Source organism: Staurois parvus, unplaced genomic scaffold (assembly GCF_062004578.1).
Source record: "Staurois parvus isolate SC_StPar_1 unplaced genomic scaffold, SC_StPar_1.0 ptg000243l, whole genome shotgun sequence".
NCBI lineage: Eukaryota > Metazoa > Chordata > Amphibia > Anura > Ranidae > Staurois > Staurois parvus.
Window position 1 is genome coordinate 1,531,366 of NW_028318039.1, and position 25,264 is coordinate 1,556,629.

The 25,264-nt window shown below is 39.0% G+C and overlaps 1 protein-coding gene across 2 annotated transcripts in view; it reads right to left on the reverse strand.

Annotated features, from left to right (window-relative positions):
- The window catches only part of TBC1D4 (TBC1 domain family member 4), a 225,334-nt gene that overhangs the window by 10,849 nt on the left and 189,221 nt on the right, over window positions 1-25,264 (reverse strand). For both annotated transcript variants that reach the window (XM_089680369.1, XM_089680368.1), the window contains 8 exons: window positions 21,496-21,656; window positions 18,656-18,865; window positions 14,167-14,322; window positions 13,328-13,486; window positions 12,098-12,342; window positions 8,589-8,748; window positions 2,529-2,698; window positions 508-684 (listed from right to left, as the gene is read on the reverse strand). In XM_089680369.1, coding sequence (XP_089536495.1) covers window positions 508-684; window positions 2,529-2,698; window positions 8,589-8,748; window positions 12,098-12,342; window positions 13,328-13,486; window positions 14,167-14,322; window positions 18,656-18,865; window positions 21,496-21,656 — 1,438 coding nt within the window. The remainder of the gene's footprint in view (window positions 1-507; window positions 685-2,528; window positions 2,699-8,588; window positions 8,749-12,097; window positions 12,343-13,327; window positions 13,487-14,166; window positions 14,323-18,655; window positions 18,866-21,495; window positions 21,657-25,264) is intronic.

Consider the following 25,264-nt stretch of genomic DNA (forward strand, 5'->3'; position numbering starts at 1 on the left):
GCCGTTCATAAACAGCCACCCGACCCTGTACTGCCACCGTCCGGCCGTTTATATGCAACGGCCGGTCGGGAAGTGGTTAAGGGGTTTTAGATGCCAGGAGGCGGGGCAGGGTTTGTGATCATGTGACCACCATGATTTACTGTCACAGCTGTCACATGATCAAAAGGCTGCTGATTGCATGGAGCGATCAGCAGCTGTTAGCCGCTGGTAGCTGTGCTAGGAGCGTGCACGGTGCGCACTCTTGGCACAGTTGTTTTTGTTTGGATATGCATATATGTGGCCAAGACGAGGAGTTAAGAGCTTAATACTACTTTAACTGTTCCCTCCTGTTTATGTCCAGCTGGAATGTCCGCAGCTCAAGTAGACTATACTTCTTTTTTTTTTTTTTTGTAAATCAGCTTTAATGAATAAGCCCCTTTTGAGTACCTATTTATGTGCTTATATATGCTACAGAACTAGGCACGATCTATAGTACATTCAATTCCCCTCTATTTAAACTCTGCTTACCTGTAGTTTTTCCAAAAGGTCCATGTTTTGCCTTTTTAGCTGATTATTGGCCTTTTCAAGCTTCTGGAAGGACTCTGTGTCATCGCAAGAATTAGAGGCTTCCAACATCTCATCATTAATTACATGATACTCAACCTCGTAAGCATGAAGTTGTTTGGAAATGTCCATTTCAAATACCTACATTAAAAAGGTAACACCTATTCAGAGCAGTCCCGTATTTCAGGAATATTGCCTCCATGATATCGACAGGAACTATTGTACTGCAAGTATCACTGAAAATATTTGGCTTCTAGTACTGCTATATCCTTACAGTGGCTAGGATGTTAAAAGAAGGGTTTACTGTGGATGTTTTAGCAGTCTACTGCAGCTAAGTAGTCTCCAGATAAGAGATTTATGCTTCACTATAAAGCTACTACAGCATCATTTATCCACAAATACAGGCACTCAGGCACATAAAATAATATATATATTTTATATACAGTAACAAGTTCACTTTAATGTTAGCCCCACAGCAGCCTATACTCACCCACTGCTGTTTGCAACCAGCAATGAAGAGCTATACCCTGTACTTGCAGGTATGGTGGAGCATGTGACTCACTTCTTCCACTTGACAGAACTGGTGGTTAGCAACTCATCACTCAAGCCACAGTGCTGTCACATGGGGTTGGGAGTACTTTGGTGTAAACTCTGTCTAGGACTGATTTGTAGCTTACGTAGGGCTCCTCATGGCAAACAGAGCAGCAGAGTTGTAGAGATGCTAGATCACTTCATGCTGTCCCTTTTTGCAGGCATAGCTACGTCTATACTGTTTAACCAACTGCCCCATGGAAGATTTACCCCCATTCATGACCAGGCCATTTTCTGCTATACAGTGCTGCGCTACTTTAACTGACAATTGAGTGGTCATGCAACATTTTACACAAATTAAATTTATGTAATTTTTTTCATACAAATATAGCTTTCTTTTGGTGGCATTTGATCACCACTGTTTTTGTTTTTTGCGCTATAAATGAAAAAGTCCAAAAATTAAAAAATATAGTTTTTTTACTTTTTGCTAAAAATATATATCCAATTAAAAAAAAATCAAATGTCTTCATAAATTTAGGTCAAAATGTATTCTGCTACGTCTTTGGTAAAAAAAAAAAAAAAATCTGAATAAGTGTATATTAATACACTTGCGTGGAAATTTAGCGTCTACAAACAATGGTATAGATACTGGATTTTTCTTTTTTTACTAGCAATGGCAGCAATCAGCGACTTATAGCAGGGCTGTGATAGTACGGCGGTATTCTGACACTAACAGACACTGAGTGGTAACTGACTAACTACCACTGACATCTCCAGTGACACTAACACAGTAATCAGTGCTAATAAAATGCACTGTCACTGTACTAAAGACAGTGGGCAGGAAGGGGTTAACACCTGGGGCGATCAAAGAGTTAACTGTCTGCCAGGGAGTGTTATTTTGTGTGTATTGTGTGCTGTTTTACTAGGGGATGTGGTGGTTTCTATCCCCTGCTTTGCTGACAGGAGAGATATCTGTGCTGTTTACATACACCAATCCCTCTCCTGCCACTCACTCTGCCGATCGCTGGGTCCTGGCCTTGAATCGCTGGCCAGGACCCGGTGATTAATATGTAAAGGAGCCAATGACCGTGCGGTTAGGCATGCACACGTACTGTGCTGAAAATATAGATACCGATCTGCTGACGGCCTAAAGAATTACTGCCACTCTGGGGATCTGGCTTCAGCAAAATGGCAGCCTCCAGCAAGAACAAAAGGAGCAATGTTGCAGGCAATTTAAAGAACACACCAATTTTGGTAGCATAATTATTCATGTGTTATGTATGTTCCTTGCTAAAGAACATTATTGTTTATCATGTTGTTATAGGTAAAGTTCAGATTTTTATTATAATAGAATACAGTATTTATGGTAAGATAAACTGTTTTTTGCAGAAACAAAATGTAGTCACTGAAAACTGTAATTGGCCACAATCCTATTTGTGCTAAAACCAGGTTACCTGTGTGATAATTTTCTCCATAGTGTCCTTTGTCATATCAGGTATATTGATCTTTAGAAAATCCACAATACTCTCAAAGTTGTCACATGCCATTATCCTTTCTTTATTGTTTCCGAGAAGACAAATGGCTACTTTGAAAATGACTTCAGTTCCTTGTACAAAAATAATATCTGGAGGAAACAAACGTGTACAAACATATGATTGCTGAAATGCAGTGCAAGTTATGTATAGCCAAAAATTATTTTTAGTTTCAGATAGATTGGGGACAGACTAAAACTTCAGGTTTTACTATCTGTGTCTCTTCTGAGCAGATTCACCATCTCTATACTCCTGGTAACTATCATCGCCGTAGAATAAAGAGATGGCAATAGTGATGAGTTCCAGTTGTCACCTGAACAGGAGATGAGGATGTATCTTTTAATGAGGACACATGTTCCGATTGCAACTGTTTAAGAGGGGAACTATTTTCCTCTAACTTCATCTTATGAGAAATGAGGTATACAGACAGCACAGCAAAAAACTGAAAGGAGTTTTAACCCTATCTAATAGATTATTGAAAAAAAAAATTGGCTGCACATGAACATTATGTATTTATTTATAGCATGTGCAAAGCAGTTATAAAAACACTTTCTAGCAGAGTTGTGGGAATAGAATTCTATGTATTTCCAGAGGCTGAAACTGTTGGGAACTGCCCCGACAGAGTCAAGTTTCCCCACTTTACTAAAAAAAAGTAAATTATTTTTTTTATAGATGCAAGTGTCTCAGTTTGAGAGATTTCATCCACTTCCTATTCAAGTGACTAGAGAACAGGAAGTAAAGGGGTAGCTCTATAATGGGGACATAAAGAGAAAAGCCTGATGGAGGTTCTGAACATCTTCCACTCTACTGAAAAGTTTAGTTAAAGTTTGACTTTGAAAGTTATCAGCTGGCCCATAAACTCTCCCTAGCGACCAAGAACCAAGAAAAAGTGTTTAAATTAGTAACCAGATGGTATTGGTGCCCATCGATTCTTTACCACTGCAATCTATCAATACCTGACACTTGCTGGCACTGTCATACTTCCAAAGGCACCAGACTCCATATATGTGGGATTGTCCTCTAAGAAGAGATTTTGGCAACAAATCTTTGATGTGTACTGTAAACTGATGGGGACCTCTATTCCAGCTCCCCAAAGTAGCCCTCCTATCCATGCTTCCTGGACCCTTTAAATCCGCAAAAAGAAATGTCCTGCGTCACTTTATGGCCACTGCTTGGGTGGTCATTCCCCACCACTGGAAATTGACCACTAAGCCTTCCCTTGGGGAATGGGCCAACTAAGTGGACTGTATAGAACAACTGTTGACACAGGAAAGTAAGAACAGTTTTCTCACACCTGAAGCACATGGTCTATGTTCTTCTACTCATCAGAGTTTCTATCGTGGGCTAAGAGTGATTCCGATTCCATCCCTACCCAGCTGTGACAGAGTATATCCACCCCCCTGTCATTACCATGCCTGCCTTACCCTTCAATTTCCTTCTACATTTTTTCTAATCTATGTTATTCTTTTATCCGAACCCAATCCATTCACTATGCAAAAAACAGCACTGATTTATACCTTGCACCCATGATCCCTTCAGCATACACCTTCATAAGTGCTTGCACATAAGTCAACTTTACGAAGCCTTACCATTTCAATACAACCAAGTCTGATACCAAAGTTGGTACTATGCACCCTTTTTGTGTTTCTGGATTTCTTTTGTATTCTGAATCTGTGTGATTGAATTTTACATTGGAGTTTTTTATTACTTACCAAACTCTGTACTTTCTATCTGTGCCTACATTTATAATTCAATAAAATCAGACTGAACCAAAAAAAAGTATCAGCTGAATGAGGTTGTAATGCTTGGGAGGCATAAAGTATTTTAGGTTAAATTAAAATGGTATTTTTAAATGAGCAAAATCTAATTGCTAGTAAAATTATATTGTTTTGGAAGTTCTCTAAACAGTACTGGAAGGAAATTAAAGTGTAGGGTCAAAACTGTTTCAGATTTTAAAACTCCACAAATGGCTTTGGCTTATATGACAAATGTTTTTTACATTTGCTGCTAACAAAATATGTTAAATAAAAGGTAATTCTAACCATACTTTAAATGGTTTCTACTAAACCCTCATGCACACTGGACGTTTTCACAGCTGCTGTTTTTGGCTTTTGATGTTTTTTTCTGCAGCCAGTAAACTCCCCAGCATGTTATCCTATGTGTCTATGCACACTTAGATTGTAATCAAAGTTTTATGGCAAGGACGTTTTTTGGCTGGAAAAAACCCCCCCAGAACTAGCGGGTTTCTAGGGGAGTTTTTTTAGCTGTAAAAAACGCTCTAGCGCTAAAAAACGTGATAAAACGTGGTAAAACGCTGCAAACCAGCGTTTTTGGACTTTTTATGACCAAAAAAATAAATGTTTGTAAAAAAACCAAAAACCGCTAAAAAACAGTAAAAAAACTGCAAACGCTGCTAAACGCTAAAAAAATCTAAAAAACCCACGTTTTTAACGTGACTTTACACAACTAACGTTACCAGCATTATCAAAATGCCCAGTGTGCATGGAGCCTAATTCAATAATATTTTTATATTCTTAGTTATAGTTCTCTATGTTTTGAACCTTGTAACTCCGAGATGATCTACATTGACTATAGTACCATTACTAAACTCATAATCCTTCAATGTTCAAACTTTGAGCTGGGATAATTGTTAATTGCGAGCATAAGAATTTGCTGTGAGCAAAAATGTAAAGTGTAACTAAAGGCAAAACTTTATTTTTTAGTTTTAGATAGAGTGGAGAGGCATTAGAACACCTTTCAGTTTTTATAGCGGTCTGTGCCCCATTAGAAATGTTCACCCTCTCTATTTGTCATGTTTACAGTTATCACAAAAAGTGAGAGTAAAAACAAAAAAAATTTGGGGTTGACACCAAAAAAATAACAGAGGGGAAATCTTCCAATGGGGTCACTAGTTCTGGTGACACCCTGGGATTCCCTCACTTTGGAAGGATTTCCTCTTACTTCCTGTTTTGGCTATAGGACAGGAAGTGAGGGGGAATCTTCACTGTGGGTGGCACAGGGCACAAAAGAAACCTGACATGGGTTATAAGCCTCCCTTACTCAATCCAATATTTAAAAAAATGTTTTGTCTTTTGTTCTACTCTAGTTCTGCTCACAAAGAAATGTGCTAATCGCAAAATCCAGGACAGGAAAAGCCCAGCTGGCACTGGGCCCTAACAGAGATGTAGAAGCCACTTAAAGGAAGCCTCTCATAAGAACACTACTTGAACTGCCATTGCTGACCTCCAGAGCAATCTTTTGATCAAGGTCAGTGATTTAAAGGGCTAAAGCCACTGGCTCAGACTGACAGTCAGCCAACTGGTATTTCATATAAATATGTAATCAAAGGCAACCTATGTATTTTTTTTCATGACAGGTTTCCTTTAAGAGCATATCATTATTTTGCATGTTTCATTTGTCTTTTTTAAAAGCTTATATCCAAACAACAATTTTAGTAAAAGACTGCTATTTTTTTTTAACTAGTAGGAAAGAATTGGGCTATAACAACCTTGCTCTAGGGTCATTATATGCTAAGAGGAGATTAAGGAGGGATATGATCAACATGTATAAGTGGTCCATATAGTGAACTCAGTGTAGAGTTATTCACTTTAAGGTCATCACAGAGAACAAGGAGGCACTCTTTATGTCTGAAGGAAAAGAGATTTAACCTCCAAATACTGAAAAGGCTTCTTCATGGTAAGAGCTGTGAAAATGTGGAATAGATTCCTGCTAGAGCTGGTTCTGGCCAGCTCAATAGATCATTTAAAAAAAAAAGGCCATGATTCTTTGCTAAATTCACAAAATATAACTGGATAATATTATTTATAGGTTCATTTGATTCAGGGAATATATTACCTCTTGGGGGGTCAGGAGGGACATTTTTTCCCCCACTGGAGCAAATTGAATCCTGCTTTATTGGGGTTTTTTTGCCTTCCACTTGATCAATTGTGGGTATAGGATTGTGTATATGGAGATTTTGTATTTGTGAGTGTGGTTTTCTTTTCTCTTTGGGCTGAGCTGGATAGACCTAAGTCTTTTATCAACCAGACTATGTAACAGAACGTCACATCTTCTTCTGCCCTCACTCAAACTCCATCCAGATATTGCCTAGTGCAGCAAGGCTTAAACCACCATACTGCTCCATGTAAAGTTTTTGCCTTATTAAAGGAGTTTTTACTTTTGGCAAGAAATTTAAATTCTTTCACTAATAGGCAAACAGCCACTAACTCTGCTGTTTTTTAGCATAACAACAGTAGCTTTGAAACTGATGGGAGTTTAAGCATTGGAGGAAACCATGATATGTCCAGGTAATGTCCATATACAACAAAGCAACTGATTGTTGAAGTCATAGACTTCATTCACACTAGCCTTCTGCACCAAAGCATTTCTTTAATAAGGAAATACTCTGTCTTTACATGGAGAAATATGGTAGGTTGAGCCTTGCTTCAATGGAGTTTTGGGCTCAATTAATCACCAAAGACTATCTATCTATCTGGGAGCTTGAAAGTGAGAGTCCCTGAGCGAGAGCAGCAGAAGGTGTGAGGTTCTGCAGCCACTAGAGAGGTTTGTCTGTTCAGGGCTGGTGAAAAGGAACGCTGGATAATGATCGACAGTGAGGCTGGGTCAAGAAAAAGGCTGAAGCGAGACTCAGAAGAAGGCTTGGGAAGCATGTGAGCCAGGACTGTTGGTGATATATTAGACCTGGATGCAGTCTTTATGATTTAAAACCGTGTGATTGGCATGTGTTGTATCACATTGTATTATGAAGCATGTTTGACAATTAGTGACAAGCCTAGCAAAAGGGATATTGTGCTGAATTTGAGCCTGGAAGAACAGGAAGGAGATTTTGGACTTGGAAATCAGTGCAAATGCAGGACTGACAGTGTGGGATTCTGTGAATATGTATGAGGATTAATAAGCGTTGTTATTTTTGTATTAACTAATTCATGTCAACAATATGCCAATATGGCAGCAGCTGGAATTTTAAAAATATGCTACAGTTCTGTTTGCACTAAGCTCCATCTCTCTGCCTTAGGTGTGACATGGTAGGTGCAAACAGTAGCTTTCCTAGTTCACACATCAAGAGAAAGACCATGAAAAGACAGTTCTCCCACAAAATGAAGAAAAGACAGTTCAATTTGAAGAGATTGTAAAGATTACAATTTATGACATTTGGCACTTTCTTGAAGTTCCAAAACTCAGCTACAGTACATACAAAAAAACTTTTCAGACTTTTCTAGCTTTTAAAAAGATAGATAATTTACAAGCAACCTTTTATTCATTTATCCTATGCTCAAAAACACAAAAATACAGCTATGGATTTCACTCTTAGAAACACAAGGGCAGATAAAACATCATGTTTATCAGCGTCTGAAGAAATTCAATTTCAAAAAGAAGGCTGGATGGAAAGTCATTCAGACAATGTCTGGCAATAAGATACAGAGCTGACAGATTAATAAGTAATCACACGACTTTGATAGTGATCATGGTCATAATGACTACAGTATAACATGAGCCACATGATCTGGCTACAGCCTTTATGCAACAAAAAACACTCAAAATAAATCCAGCCATACATAGATTGAAATTCAGCTGGTTCAGCAGGGAATGGCTGAATTTCAATCCTTGAATGTACACTGTGGTTTTACAGAAGTCGATCTACAGATTAGCTGCTGTACAAACACCCTGTCGGATGTTCCCCACTCGATTAGTGCTGCAGGCAATAGCCTCCCTACTCTTAGAATACATTAGCTCAGCAGGGATGATTCCTCCATCCACATCGAGTGTGTGGATGACAGAATTGGGTCATTTTGTTCAACTCGCTGGCTGACTAGAAAAAAAAAACTAACTCGTCTATGGGCAGCCTAACAAAGTTAATGACAGGACTAATGTGCTAAACTTAATTGATTCCTGTAAACAATTTAATTACAATGAGCTGTACAATTTACAAACAGGATGACATGCAAGTACCCGCAGTCTTACCAAAAACTCTGGCAACAAATCCAAGGGCAAATTGTGAGGCAAATAATGTCAAAAACCAAGGAGCAGCATAAAGGCTTGGGCTAATCTCATTCTCTTCCAGATGGTTGTAGAGGTCTCTGTGATAGTCATGAAGAAGCCGGGAGAGTTGGTACATTTGAATCTGCCACCAAAAAGGAAACCAATATTACACACCCTTAAAATGCTTGCATTTTTTTATACTTTTTCCTAGTAAAACTGTTGATAAAAAATACATGTCACATGGAATCAGCAAATCACATACTGCTCTGGATCTGAATCCTGTATCATGAAGCAGACATGTCAGGTTAGGTGACCTACAAGTCGGCTTACTCTTTATTCACATTCCCTGAAGACTCCTGTGATGTCAGCACCCGGATATACCACAGACCCTCCTCAAGATATACAGGAGAGGATCAAAGTGCTGTAAAATCCTGCTAATTTCAAATGACAGGTGAGATTTTACACGTTGCAACCCTATGCTGCCTCCCTAATGGTCACGTATATTTCTATAATGGGCATAAACTGAGATGTAAAGGACATAATTCTGTAAAACAAAAATCTTCTAAGCCTTGTCAACATATTATTGTGGCACTGTAAAAGATGATGATATGCTCTGATACATGGGTGTAGTGTTACTGCCTAATTCTGATATAGGGTTGTATTTTAACAGTCCTTTATCTTAAAAACACCAGCATGGTGTAACACGGTCATGTTTTTTTTTTATAGCGCACGGTACTAAACCCTCTCAGGATTCTAGAATATGAGATCCCAACCCCTATTCTACCATACCCTGCCAGCCCAAACACTTGTTAGAGGCGCCCTCACCCTGCTCCTCCTTTCTTTTCCTCCCTCTTTTTTCAAACTTCTTACCATCTATCTTCCCTCTTCTAAGCCCACAACCCTCACTATATCCCACCAATGCTATGTTGGACACCCTTCACCAAAACCCCACCCTGTGAAACCCTACTTATTTAGGCATTATGCCACAGACAGCTACAAGGGCCTTAACAACCTAAAAAAAAACCCCACTAGATTCTGATCTCAAGTAAATGGGAATTCAAATAGCTTACCTACAAGAAGCACATTTTAAGAGAAACAAGATTTACAAATTACAAAACTTGTACCAACACTACTACCACACCTCCTCCCTCTTCTCCAGACCTGAAGGTGTGAACATCATAAATGCAAGTAATTTGGAGCTGAGTGGTCTGCTATAGTAGGAGTACCACATGTCAAATGTAGAAAAGAAAAACCCAAGGGCAGACTTGTAAGATACCCAACACACAATTCTGAATAAAATGCATCAATATTATTCAATACAAAGATAAAATAATATTAAAATATTAATTTAATTTTTTATTATATTGTACATTGTCATGCCATCGCTTCAATATTCAGATTTGTTCCCAGCCTACACCTGTCTACTTAAGCTATGCATCTTTAAAAAATATTCCCTGGGCAAGCACAGAGGTATTGTTGATCAAGGAAAAAGGGAACCCAATTATGCAGCATATACCCTTGTAGGACGCTTATATTATACCAAGTATCTGGCATAAATAAAAGAAAACAAGAGATTTTATTCCTGTTTACTCAATAAATCCTCTACAAGCAAACATTAAATACTGTTATATACTATAAGATGTTGTACAGTTAGGTCTATATATATTTGGACACAGGCACAATTTTAGATTTTTGCAGGTATTTAATAAAACATATTCAAGCTATAGTTATATAATGGGTATGGGCTGGAAGTGCACACTCTCAGGTTTAATTTGAGGGTATATACATCCAAATTAGTGGAAGGGTTTAGGAATTACAGCTCTTAAGAGTAGCCATCCCCCCTTTTTCAAGGGACCAAAAGGAATTGGACAATTGAATGAAAAGCTGTTATATGGCCAGGTGTGGGCTACTCCTTTGTTGTTTCTTCATCAATTAAGCATGTAAAAGGTGTGGAGTTGATTAGAAGTGTGGTATTTGCATTTGGAATCTATTGCTGTGAACCTGCATCATGCGTTCAAAGGAAGAAGCCCAGTTTTTGCTCCATGGGTTCCAGACTTCAGGCAGTCATTACCAGTAAAGGATTCTCAACAAAGTATTAAAAATGAACATTTTATTTATTTAACCATTTAAAATGGTTGCAGTTCCTAAACTTTGTACTTGATATTTATGTTCAATCCCTTGAATTAAAGCTGAAAATCTGCACTTCAAATTCATTTGGATTGTTTCATTTAAATTTATTCTGGTGGCATACAGAGCCAAAAGTATGAAAAGTATGAAGTATGTGTCCAAATATATATGGACCTAACTGTATAAAACTTAACCAACTTAATAAAAATTATGCATTTTTTGTCCCACACTAGGTATAGATTTCAGGAAACTGGAAGGCAGAGTGTATAACTATATCTATCAGTAAAACATAACATAGGAGTGTTTTTAAGCAGTGTTTTTAAGCAGTAAAAATCCGATTTAATGTTTTGTATATACTGCATATATTAGGTATGTACAATGATAGAGATCTTGATTAAAATTATGAATGTATAAAAAAAGGTAGATAAGGCCTCATTCATATTCCTAAAGAAGGGAAACAGAGTTTCATGCAATGTGTTGCATTTGCTCTCCAACCCTCCACCTGATCAATAGGCTACTATACTAAAAGATGCATGCTTTGTTTAAGCAGACAGGTGTAGGCTGGGGACAAATCTGATAAGTGAAGTATTAAAAAATATATATACACACATTTATATTATTTTATCTTTGTATTGACTAAAAATTGATAGATTTTTTTTTCAGTTGTCTGTTCAGTACCTAAAAAGTCTGTCCTTGGTTTTTTGTTTTCCTCATATTTGCTAAAGAAATTCCAGGGTCCTTCTCTGATCTCCTAACCAACTAAACAAGATGGTTTCATTTTTGTGCTATCCAAAACAGTAAGCTTAGCTAAGCGAATGTGTATTTTCCCATCACCCCCCCCCCAAGTAGTACAGTGTCACTGTGGTGACACTGTACTGCTAGGGTGACAGTATGTTAAAAAAAAAAAAATACCAATAAATAATATTAAAAAAATTAAATAAAAATCTAAAAAAAAATGTTGAAACATTATAATTTTTGGTTACAAACTAGTTTTTGGTTTTTTTTTTTAACTAAAACGATAGATGAATACTTTCTGGCCAAGATTTATTAAGAAAAATTATTTATTTGCAAACGTTTATAAGAAAAACACTTTTAAAAATTTTTTGGACTTTTTCATTTATATAGAAAAAAAAAAATAAAAAATCCCAGTGGTGAATAAATACCACCAAAAAGTTTATCTGTCTCAAACAAACGCTAAAAAAGTAATATGGGTACAGTGTTGCATGACTGCACAATTGTCATTCAAACTGTGATAGTACTGAAAGCTGAAAATTGGCCTGGACTGGAAGGGGGTGAAAGTGTCCAGACTTGAAGTGGTTAATAAAACCATTTGAATGTGTTTTCAAATGTTAAAAAAAAATTACCTGAAGAGACATCATGTCTGGCCGGTACTGCTTACGGAAACCAAGGTCATACATAAGAAACTTCAACATTTCGAATGCTTGCTGTTCACTCATGTGTAGGAGAAGAACTCCAGCCACAAAGCTAATTCCTTGACAATAGCCAACTTCTTGGTCCAACAAAGAATATGCTTTAAGAAGGTTATATAAAGACAACTGGCCAGCCCCCAGCTGTGTGGCAAAATACGGATGGGTTGGAAACGTTCTTCCTGTTGAATAAGTGAATTCGTAAATAAATATTTCACATCAAAATATGATACATTTAAAATGAATCTTTCGTTACTGTAAATGAAAGTAAACAGGATCTAAACTCTAAATAACTGATCTTCAATCTTGACAATGGCAGAACATGTGTGTACAATGAATACTGGTAACTTAGGCTTTTATTGAGATGCATTCAGGGGCTTAGGCAAAAAAACTGCCAAAAGCCTCAAAAACATCAGTTTAGGAGCAGCAGTGTACATGGGACCTTATAGTCTCCATTGGAAGCCCATGTGACTACACAGAAAAACAAGAAATAAAAACAAGTGCTTTCATGATAGGATTATCAGACATTGTTTTAATGAACGCTGCAGATTTAAAGTGGCTCTAAAGGTATAAGGTGTTTTTTACATCAATGCTTTCTGAGCCTTAAAGGGAAAAGACCTTGCAATATCAGCTCCCATCAGCATACCCCTACAATCTTACCTGACTCCACTTTCTATCCTGCGTTGTGCCCGTCTGTTCACAGGACACAAAGGCAGCAGAAGCCTAAGGCTCCCGTTGCTGTCAATCAAATCCTCTAAAGAGGGAATGGGGGGGTGAGGCCAAGTCACACTGTGTATCTCTATGGACACACACAGCCCAGCTCGGGAGTGCACCTGCATCAGCGTCCCCATAGCACACAGCTTGCTATTGGGGAACTCAGAGGAGGAACGGAAAGTGCAGGTGGGGGACCTCAAAAGAGGAAGTAAAAGATGACTCTTGCACAAAGCAGGTAAGTATAACATGTTTATTGTTTTAAAAAAGAAAGTGTATTCTTGTAGAACCGCTTTCATAAAGATTAAAAACTTTCAAAATAACATGCTCAAGATTATATGAGATTTCTTTAGATTTAATTTGCTGTATTTACACCAAATAAATACATTTTGTCTTGAGTACCTCTTGTGATGGACTAGCTTATAATGATTCTGGGAAAAAAAAAAGTCTACATACCAAGGTCAACAAGGATAGCATGTTGTTGGGCAGTAAGTTGTTTCAAAAGATCAATATAGGTTGTATTTGGCGGCTGCTGTTTGCTTGGCAGTCTGTGCCTTAGACGATACTGCACAGAGAGAAACTGCCATATCTCCCCACGTTTGCTTTTTGAAACCCCTAATCATTAAAGAAAAGATACACATATTTAGTTATAGCTAGAATATGAACAACATATTAAAATGGACATTGTGCAATATTTTTCTTTGCTTATTAGAAATAAACGTGTTGGGTTACTCTTTTCTGTTTCTTTTACTGTTAGTTATGATGGTTTTAAAAATGTACAGATTATAGAAAAGGGCAACTAAATTAATAAGTGACATGGAAGACATCAGCTAGAGTATGAACCTTTAGGAAGGCAAAGGGGATACGATCAACTTTTATAACTATATAAATGGTCCGTATAGTAGTGGTGAAATATTCCCTTTAAGGCCATAAGGACAGGACGACACTTTTGCACCTGGAGGAAAAGAGGATTAGCTTCTGCCTACAGATAAGGTTCTCTACAGTAACAGCTGTGAACATGTGGATTACACCTCAGGATCTGATTTTAGAAACTTTAGTATTCAGAACAGGTTTGCATGTGTTTCTAACTTTAAAAATAGGAATGGCAATTAACATTAGTAAGAAATAAGATTGTATAATGTGTCTACAAGGAGTAACTGGTAGTTTTGGGGATTAGAAATACATTTTTTCCCTTTTGCCTTCCCTCGATCAACTGAAGGTTTTCTTTCTTGAGTACACCTAGCAGATGTGTGTCTTTTTTCAAGCTTACTAGGTACTGTTAAAAGGGTATTTACCTTCTTTCAGTGTAGCATATATCTCTTCCATGTCAAACCGGATTTTTGTTCTGCAGTTTAACTTTTTATCCCAGAGATTTGAAACTTCTTTTTGACAAAGTCCAACTTCATCATAATCCAGTTTAATTTTTCTAGACTGAAGTTCATCTCTGCTTGCTGGTAGAAAAGTATTTAAATTAAAAGTGATCAAATTAGGCAAAAAGATATCATGAACATTTGATTTTAGAAGCAGAAGCTGCGTATATGACAAATCTATTTTAGTTTTGAAAAATAAGATGTTCCAACTAAGCCACATTGATATACAAATAAATGCACCATTGTCTTTAAAGTAGAAAAGCAGGCAGGATGTGGACATTATGTCCCCCCATATTCCCCAGCAGGATGCCCCATTTCAAGGATGCATTAATATACTCCCTTTTCCTTTAAGAGCCAGCAGCCACGCAAAGTGTCAACTGCTGGCTGTCACTGACACCAAGGGGTTTATTTACTAAAGCTGGAGAGTCCAAAATCAGACTCCCTTCTGCATAGAAACCAATCAGCTTCCAGGTTTCATTGCCAAAGCTTCATTGAACAAGCTGAGGTTAGAAGCTGATTGGTTTCTATGCAGAAGGGAGTCTGATTTTGGACTCTCCAGCTTTAGTAAATAAACCCCCAAGGGTCCACACCGATAATTACTTGCCAGTCAGAGTGGTTCTCAGTTAAGTGATTACTATATCAGGCTTGATAAATACTAAAAAATATTTAGGCATACAAAATAACCATAGAGTTATTAGTTAACAAGCTCATGCTGGTGCTGTCAAATTTAGCCTGCGCATCTAGGCAACAATCACCTCTGACAAAATTGTTTTATGTAATTTATCTGTATGCATTTTAGCTGAACTATGTCTAGTTTTATTCAAAGCTATTATTAAAGTGTAATAGGGGGATTTATTCTCCCTGAATTTTAATTATATATTTCTGTGCATGTTACTCTTTGGGGCACCTCAAAAGTCCAAGTGTGCTGCTTTGCAAACTCATGCTCACAACTGGCTACTCTCGGATGAGACCAATGCAGCTGTGGTGCTGGAAGCGGCCTTTCTGGGGTCATATGAGGCACTCCGTAACTTACTGTATAGAGGCATCAAAGTGCCACTGTTTATTACTCATTCTATATTAGCACGTATTAAAGCCTGGCACCTTCAAATTCCTAACAGATCCCATACATGGTCCCCTCATAAGCCCTTATGGTATAACCCTAATCTTATGGAATTATTTACTTTTCCTCACACAGGGGTGTGGGCTGGCAAAGGAATTAAGTATCTCAACCAAATTTGCTTTGATTCCCTGAAAGCATGATTTGTCCTGTCTAACAGTTATCTATTTCACTATCTTCAGTTAAGACACGTCTTCCAGTCACAATTTCAAAATTGTCAGATTGTTTTTGAGGAGTCAGCTTTGCAAAGCCTATTGTGGGACGACTCCCTTGCTAAACCCTTTAATGTATAGAAAGCTCTTCACCCAACTACTTAGGTAGGCTGGACAGGATGGTGGCTAACTGGACTGTAGATGCTCCAGACATGGATTCAGAGGATTGGGAGAACATTTGGGAATATCCAATGCAACAATTAGTATCCACAAGAGATAGGTTGATTCAATTCGAGACACTACATAGAATCTATATTACTCCACAGAAGTTGCATAGGAACTATTCTACTCTCTCAGCCTCGTGCTAGCGTTGCTCAGAAGACCCAGCAGGCTTCATACATGTCTTTTGGCAATGTCCAAGGATCTAGTCCTTTTGGAATGAGGTAGTCGAATGTACAGGTGAAACTCAAAAAATTAGAATATCGTGCAAAAGTTAATTTATTTCAGTAATGCAACTTAAAAGGTGAAACGAATATATGTGATAGACTCATTACATGCAAAGCAAGATAGTTCAAGCCGTGATTTGTCATAATTGTGATGATTATGGCTTACAGCTCATGAAAACACCAAATCCACAATCTCAGAAAATTAGAATATTACATGCAATCAATAAAACAAGGATTGTACATAGCACAATATCAGACCTCTGAAAAGTATAAGCATGCATATGTACTCAGTACTTGGTTTGGGCCCCTTTTGCAGCAATTACTGCCTCAATGCGGCGTGGCATGGAAGCTATCAGCCTGTAGCACTGCTGAGGTATTATGGAAGACCAGGATCCTTCAATAGCAGCCTTCAGCTCTTCTGCATTGTGCGGTCTCATGTTCTCTTGGCAATGCCCCATAGATTCTCTATGGGGTTCAGGTCAGGCGAGTTTGCTGGCCAATCAAGCACAGTAATCCCACGGTCACTGAACCAGGTTTTGGTGCTTTTGGCAGTGTGGGCAGGTGCCAAGTCCTGCTGGAAAATAAAGTCAGCATCCCCATAAAGCTCATCTGCGGAAGGAAGCATGAAGTGCTCCAAAATCTCCTGGTAGACGGCTGTGTTGACCCTGGACTTGAAGCACAGTGGACCAACACCAGCAGATGACATGGCTCCCCAAATCAACACAGACTGTGGAAACTTCACACTGGACTTCAAGCATCTTGCAGTGTGTGCCTCTCCATTCTCCTCCATACTCTGGGTCCTTGGTTTCCAAATGAGATGCAAAAGTTGATATCATCAGAAAAGAGGACTTTGGACCACTGAGCAACAGACCAGGTCTGTTTTTCTTTAGCCAAGGTAAGACGCTTCTGACGTTGTTTGTTGTTCAGGAGCAGCTTGACAAGAGGAATATGACATTTGAAGCCCATGTCCAGGATCCATCTGTGTGTGGTGGCTCTTGATGCACTGACTCCAGCCTCAGTCCACTCCTTGTGAAAGTCCCCAACACTTTCGAATGGCCTTTTCCTGACAATCCTCTCCATACTGTGGTCATCCCTGCTGCTTGTGCACCTTTTTCTTCCACACTTTTCCCTTCCACATAACTTTCTATTAATGTGCTTTAATACAGCACTTTGGGAATGGTGCATCCAGCTTCTTTTGCAATTACCTTTTGAGGCTTTCCCTCCTTATGGAGGGTGTCAATGATGGTTTTCTGCACAACTGTCAGGTCGGCAGTCTTTCCCATGATTGTGATTCCTACTGAACCAGACAGAGACCATTTAAAGGCTCAGGAACCCTTTGCGGCTGTTGTGGCTTAATTAGCTGATTAGAGTGGGACACTTTGAGCCTAGAATATTGCACCTTTTCACAATATTCTAATTTTGTGAGATTGTGGATTTGGGGATTTCATGAGCTGTAAGCCATAATCCTCACAATTATGACAAATCATGGCTTGAACCATCTTGCTTTGCATGTAATGGGTCTATCTCATATATTAGTTTCACCTTTTAAGTTGCATTACTGAAATAAATGAACTTTTGCACGATATTCTAATTTTTCGAGTTTCACCTGTATTTTTAAATGTACACAGATATCTGTACCACTGACTGTTTACGTATGCGTTTTGGGTCTTGTCCATAGCAATGAGAATATTAATAGGCTTATTATTATTCTATGCCCACAAAGCCATATTGCCATAAGTGGAAGGCTTCTGGAGCACCCACTCTTGACTTTTGGAAACATCTAGTTAACTCTAATATTCCACTGTACAAATATCCATATTAGTCTAGGGGCTGCCCTAATAAGGTCTCTAAAATTTGGGATATTTGGGTAGATTCCTCTGCAAAAATCTCAAGTGACAGTGCTGTGTGATCTGCACTCTGTCTGAGTTATTATGTTTGTTCTCCTCTTTATATTCACTGTGCTATTTTTTTCTGGTGGTATGAGCCCACTACGTACGATTTCTGCCATAACAAAGGTTGGCACTTAAATTCTGAGACTGTTTAGTAAATGACAAAAACAGACATGCTCAGTGAGGCATACAGAAAAATCAAGCAACCCGCAGCAACCAGTCACTTATTTCACACCTGGTCTCACCTGACTGGTTACTCTGGGTTACTGCATTTTGCCCACCTATTGTATACGCACATCAGGCATTAGTAAAGCAAACATACACAAAGTTTATTACTATTATAGAATATTTATTCATGTACATAAAACAATATCAAAACACACAACATTGTTTTAATGTGTCTATAAAATCTATAGGATTTTTCTTACCTTCTGTAATGATAATATGTATTGTTAATGAAAGTGCAATCTCCTCGATGGCATGAAAAAGAATAATCATATTACATTCACTTTATATAAACATTACTTTGCTCTAACTTGTACATTTCATAATGCACAATGAGTGCGGCAGGGAGAATCTGATTGCTTGATTTGGGCAACATAGATGGAAGACTCTACGGAAACATTTATAAATAACATACTGAGCTATATGTTCTTTATGAACAGTTGGAAGCAATACTAAGTTGCTGCTTGGGAAACCAGTGGTAAAGAAAAAAGAAAATAAACATGTAAAGAAAGTCGGTATTGTGAAATATGTAGTACCTTTGCTAGTTTGAATACTACTGCTCTACTGCTAACATTCTGGACTAACCTTCAAGTTTCAGGTTCTCTTTTTCCATTCTTATTAATAAGATCTGTTGATGTATTGCCTTCCGCCATAACCTCTGAAGATCTTCAGAATTTTTCTTTCCATCAGTGCTTTCTGTAGTACTTTCATCCTGAAGAAGAGATGCTAGTGGGTCCTCTTCCATGGTAGGAGGAAGGGGGGATAATGGAAGCAAATCGTTCCCATCTAAATGATCTGAAACAATCAGAACATAATATGTGGACATTTCTTTCCATAGTGTCAGACCTGCTTATCATATGGCATGTCACCCGACTTACGAGTCATGCATGGCATACTCTTGATATAGGGAGATCCCACACACTGTCACTAAAGCACACTTCCTTCTTCCTCTTTATGTTTTATGTATAAACATGTCTGTACTTCTTGTTTCTAAGCACTTTTTTTTAGATCCTTTTCAGAATACTTGAATGCAATACACAGGGTATGCTTTTCCACAGTTACCATAGGAGTTTAGTTAAATTACTCTTGAAACAATTTAGTGCTAACATAAAAAAAAAATAAAAATATTTTTCCAGAAAATGAAAACACCGATTTTTGTGAACAGAAGTTAGATACAAAACATTCTTTTTTTTTGTACATCAAAAAAGCTGCCCAGATAAAGGCCATTTTTTTATCAGCCGAAATTGCAAATTTTTCCTAACTGCTCTCTAACTGTCCAGTGTACAAGGTATTAGGCTACCCTACCATTTAGTTTGTGCTCTCATGTTCAGCCAGTATGTAAAAATCCACCTGTATAATTAGGACCAGATTTAGAACTTAAGGAGCTTGAGGCACTTCAGGTTCGGGTGGGGGGTCCCAGAGCTGGTTTACATTCCCATTGACAGTCACACATTTTTAAAATGCCTAACAAAACGTCATTCTGCAGTCATGCGTGCATACATACATGCAGTTACAGCACTGTATGTGTGGCTTTGCTTTTCAAAATGATACAATATACTAGTCCAGAGTAAAAACTTTGACAGTTGATGGCCTGCAAAATATTACTTCCCAAGATACATTTAATAAAGGAAAGTATTTTTTTTATTATTATAGAATTTTTTTTTTATTCTTGTTTTATATAATCTTTGCATAGAGGGGGCCCTTCTGTCAGGGGGGCCTAGGGCAGTTGCCACTTTTGCCCCCTTATAAATCCAGCACTATGTACAATAATATTTGTGCAAGTATGTATGAATTGCAGTTTCTTTTTTTTCCCTTAACAATATGAATTTTCATCACCATATGAAGATCTAGGTGTGCACATGGGCGTACTTAAATGTGCACCTGTGCAAAGGGCAGTGTGTGTCTGCAGGGATGGACAGGAGTTCTGTGCATTCATGTCAACTGGGATGCAGCAGCAGCTGCACAGAAACAGCTACTACTCTAAATCTGATATCCATGTGGGTGCAAGTACATGCCCACAAACGCAGAAAGTGTGAGTTCCCAATTGACATGAATGGGGCTGCTTGCATCTAATGCATAGAACACCTATGCAGCCTGTGTGGGCAAACATGGTTCTTCATTTGGATGTACACTTATGTATGAACTAGTTCACACTTATGTAAAGAACTAAAGCTTATACTACTAGAGGCTGTGCATACCTGCCATTGACCACTTGCCTACCGGGCACTTATATCCCCTTTGTGACCAGGCCAATTTTCAGCTTTCAGCCCTGTTGCACTTTGAATGACAATTGCACGGTCATGCAACACTATACCCATATGAAATTTGTATCATTTTTTCCACACACATAGAGCTTTCATTGGTGGTATTTAATCACCACTGGGTGTTTTATTTTTTGCACAATAAATAAAAAAAAAGAGCAAACAATTTAAAAAAAAAATGTTTTTCTTTGTTTCTATTATAAAACTTTGCAAACAGGTAATTTTTCTCCTTCACTGATGTGCGTTGATGAGGCTGCACTGATAGGCAACACTGATGGGCATTGATGAGGTGGCACGAATAGGCAGCACTGATAGGCTGCAATGATTAGGTGGCACTGATGAGGGGACACTGGTGGGCTTTGATGAGGAGGCACTGATGATTTTGCACAGATATGCAGCAATGATGGTCACTGATAGGCGGCACTGATGGGTGGTGTTGACTGACAGCAATGACTAATGGCACTGCTGGGTGGCACTGATGGGCACAACTGCTGGGCGGCACCGAAGGGTGGCACTGATGGGCGGCACTGTAGGGCACTGATCATCAGTGCCCTAATGATCAGTGCCGATCTCCTCTGTGACAGCTGCCAGTTACCGGCAGTAATTTCCTCACGCTAAGACAGCATGAGGAAAGTGCTGTCGATAACTGGCAACTGTATATATACCATGATCTGCTGTGTCATTAGACACAGTTGATCACGTGGTAAAAGGCCTCTGTGATTGGCCTTTTACCTCATCACGTGATGAACTGTGTCTGTAGGACACAACGATCACGGAGATTGCCGGGTGCATGCCCCTGGGGGCTTGCGGGCAGGCACGTTCTGGGAGGATGACGCCCTCCCAGAACTGGGTAACCGCACTGTAGCCCTCATTCGGCTATAGCGCGGATACCTAGTGGTTAAATGACACCATGAAACTGCATGATCAATACATCTTATGCAGATGAAAAACACAAGATGTAGGTAGGAAGTTTTATAATATTCTTAAGCTCAGCCTACTCCCACCCAAGACGAATAAACAAATTGGTTGGAAGTCTTATCTAAAAGCTGAATGGATCACTGTTATGCACAGCCTAGCATGAGTGATGTGATATGAAGTAATGGAATCTAACCTTCTAAAAATAAATTGTTATAAATATGATACACATCACATTTGCTTACATACCTTTATGTTGCATATCAGAGGGGGAAGTGATCATTGGTGAAGCTACCCTGAGAAAAATCCGCTGACGCCACGAAATTCGTCGCGGTGTGAGGGGTGTTCCGCTAGCGTTTAAAGAGTCATTACTACAGGAAGAAATCGTTCTCCTCCTTCCTTCACTTTCACTGTTCAAAAAGAAAGCATTTCAGAATGTAACAAATACCTAAACATACACCACCACAGGCCCAGCATTACAAGCATTGTCAGAATTAATAGCACATTACATAATGAATTAAATATAATTTTTGGATTCTAGCTGTTAAATTTCCATTAAAATTTTAAATTAAAAAACCTAATTCAATCCAATTAAACGAAAGATAATGTAACTAGTTTTACTGCGCTTTTACCCACATAAATCACACATCTGCATCTAGGTGGGTTAATTCACTGCCATTTTTGCACAGTTCCCTTTATATTTATATCACAAGAAAAAAAATGATGTGGTACCTTTTAATCTTCCATACTGCACCAAAATTACCTATGTAAATACATTATATGCGATAATTAATCTGCTTAATTTGTAAACTGAGTTTATCTCCATACAGTTATGCCTAAAGAAATGGAGGCACTCCAAAAATGTACCGTATAGCAATGTTTCTCTACCTTTTTTTAGTCAAGACACCCTTTAAAATTCTGCATCTCGAGGCACCCCATTCTAAAATGTAAAAAGCCAAACTAATAGTTTTACATAATGTAGGGCACCCAACATTAGAGGTGATTAATTCTTCTGAAGCAAACTCACATTTGCACACCAATACTGACTAGTGTTCAAACATTTCTACCTCAATTTCTCTCTCTCACTCAGCTAATGTGACCCCAGTGCTGACCCCCTTATCAACTGATGACCTCCTTGGTTGTTAGGATACCAGTGGCTAGAGGGTTGTAATGATGCACAATTAAATCTATGGCTTTGTTTAACTAAAAGGCACGCTTGATCTACTCATTGACTTGTATACAATTTTGAGAAAATTTTTAGGCGTTTTCCCAAGGCACCCCTGAAGAAACCTGAAGGCACCCTTGTTGAAAAAGGCTGACGTATAGCTATCTACAGTTGTGTTCAAAATAATAGCAGTCAGACATCACTAACCTGATCAATCACGGTTTTTGGTAGAAATTATATTTCTACATGGCAAATAATTTACTAGCAGGTGTAGTAGAGTAATAGAAATCCAACAGACCCAACAGTCATGACATGCATGCTGCTGATTCTGTGTAATTGAATCACTAATTGAAAGGGGCATGTTCAAAATAATAGCAGTGTGGAGTTCTATTAGTGAGGTCATTCATTCTTTGAAAAACAGGTGGCAATTATTGCCCTTATTTAAGGAAGGAAGGCAGCAAATGTTGTACATGCAGTTTTTCAGATGACCCCCAAACACTGAATTCAAGCCACAGTACACTGTGAAGACAGTGAAGCATGGTTGCGTAAGCATCATGATTTGGGGATGTTTCTTATACTACGGTGTTGGGCCTATTTATTGCATACCAGGGATCATGGATCAGTTTGAATACATCAGAATACTTGAAGAGGTCATGCTGCCTTATGCTGATGTAAGGGATTTCCAGCAAGAAGAATCGCGATCGGGAACACGCATGCGCGAAAGAGATTCTGCAGAACAATTGCCGGTTGTGCGCAGGCGCACAGGAATGCGAGATCGTGCACATGCATGCACACCTCGAAGATTGGCACCAGACGGGCTATTTAAGGCTGGCCTCTGCTCAAGTTCAGTGCTGACTGGTCTTCAGCTCCCCCCCTTGTCCTGCTTGTTCCTGTACGATTCCTTTGTTGCTTACCCGGCTTGTTCCTCTCCTGCTCCCTGACTTCGGCTCTGCTCCTGGCTTTGGCTTTTCCTTCTGATTCTGTACCACGCTGCCCAATGGTTGATGACCCCAGCTATCCTATGACCCTGCTCCTGTCCTGTGTCCTGGCTACCTACCTTACTCTGCTGCACATCGGCACTACACAGAACCTTCTCTGTGTGCTATTACGGTGCCCAAATCAAAGAATACTCTGCCTACCAAGGTCACCACCTGCAAGAGCCGCAAGCAACAACCACTGGCGCTCTTGTCCCCCTGGTTCCTAGACTCCCTCTGTTCCAACCTCAGCGGGGTCAGGGCTAGTGACACAAGTGAGGCCGACCTCGTCAATTCAGTCTCCTATCAGGTACGTGACAACTAAAGAGGAAATGCCCTTGAAATGGGTGTTCCAACAAGACAACGACCCCAAACACACCAGTAAACGTGCAACATCTTGGTTCCAGACCAACAAGATTGACGTTATGGAGTGGCAATCCCCGGATCTTAATCCAATAGAAAACTTGTGGGGTGACATCAAAAAATGCAGTTTCTGAGGCAAAACCAAGAAATAGAGAAGAACTGTAGAATGTAGTCCAATCATCCTGGGCTGGAATACCTGCTCACAGGTGCCAGAAATTGGTTGACTCCATGCAACCCAGATGTACAGCAGTTCTCAGAAACAGTGCTTATACAACTAAATATTAATTAAGTGATTCAAAGGAAAGCAAAATCTTCAAACATTTTTCACTTTATATTGTGAATGTTTGAGTTTGTAAAGAAGTTTTCTGAACAGTCTAATATTCACTTTTCTTCAATTTTTTTTTTTAGAAGAACTACACAAATGTGATATATTTTTCTTCATGTTTTGATTTGGAATAGAATGTGTAGTGTTCCCAATGCATTTGTATGTATGGAAATAAAAGCTATTAGGATTTCGAGCTTCACTTTTTTCAACACACTGCTATTATTTTGAACACAACTGTATCTCCTTTTTGTCTATACTAGGTAAATGACTGTCAAAATAACCATGACATCTATTAAATTTAATCAATTACATTAGTGAAGAGGACCCTTCAGCTAAAATCATATCTATAAGCTCAAGTTTAATTGAGGAAGAAGATCACATTTATAAGTACCATAATCTGTTATTTCACATGTCCTACAAAAACATTCCCAGGAAATGTCCACAACAAGATACAAACGATAACAGAAATGTTGAATTCCTATCGCCCGATGCCCGGGACATGCAGTTCCGAGTGCCAGGCAAGACATTTTTTTTTACACTTAGCCCTGACGCGGCTAAACCCACCTTCATATTGCCTCCCGCAGGCTGTCCCGATCGACTAGCCGGTGCTTCCACCAGCTGATCATAGAGGTGGCAGTGGCAGAACCCACATAAGAGCATGCCAGGAACAGATCAGTACTTTATCCACCAGCAGAGATCAGGTGGCTTCCCACCATCCTACTCATTCCCGACCCCGAGGTGAAGCCTGCTGCAAGGCTCTCAGTGATTGAGTGTGACTCGAGGAGGGGGTGAGGCCTGACTCGGAGGTGATCACTCCTTGCCACAGGAGTGCTGATTTGAGAGAAGGCTGCAGTACTGGTATGTGTGCTGTATAGCAGCTGAGTGGAGAGATAGTGATCAGGAAGCACATGCTAACACTTTCATTGTTAGAAGATAGTGAGTGGACACGGTTAACCCTTTTATTGCTGGCAGATGAGACCCCACTTGGAAGTGCATGATTAACCCTTTTAGATCTGTGTTGAAAATGTATGATTAACATTTCATTGCTAGCAGATCCTTAGTGGAAATATGCATTTCCATATGAAATCAGTTAGTAGTGAAATGGTTGATCATACGCTTCCAACACAGATCTGAAAGGGTTAATCATGCACTTCCAATTGGGGTCTCATCTGTCAGCAATAAAAGGGTTAC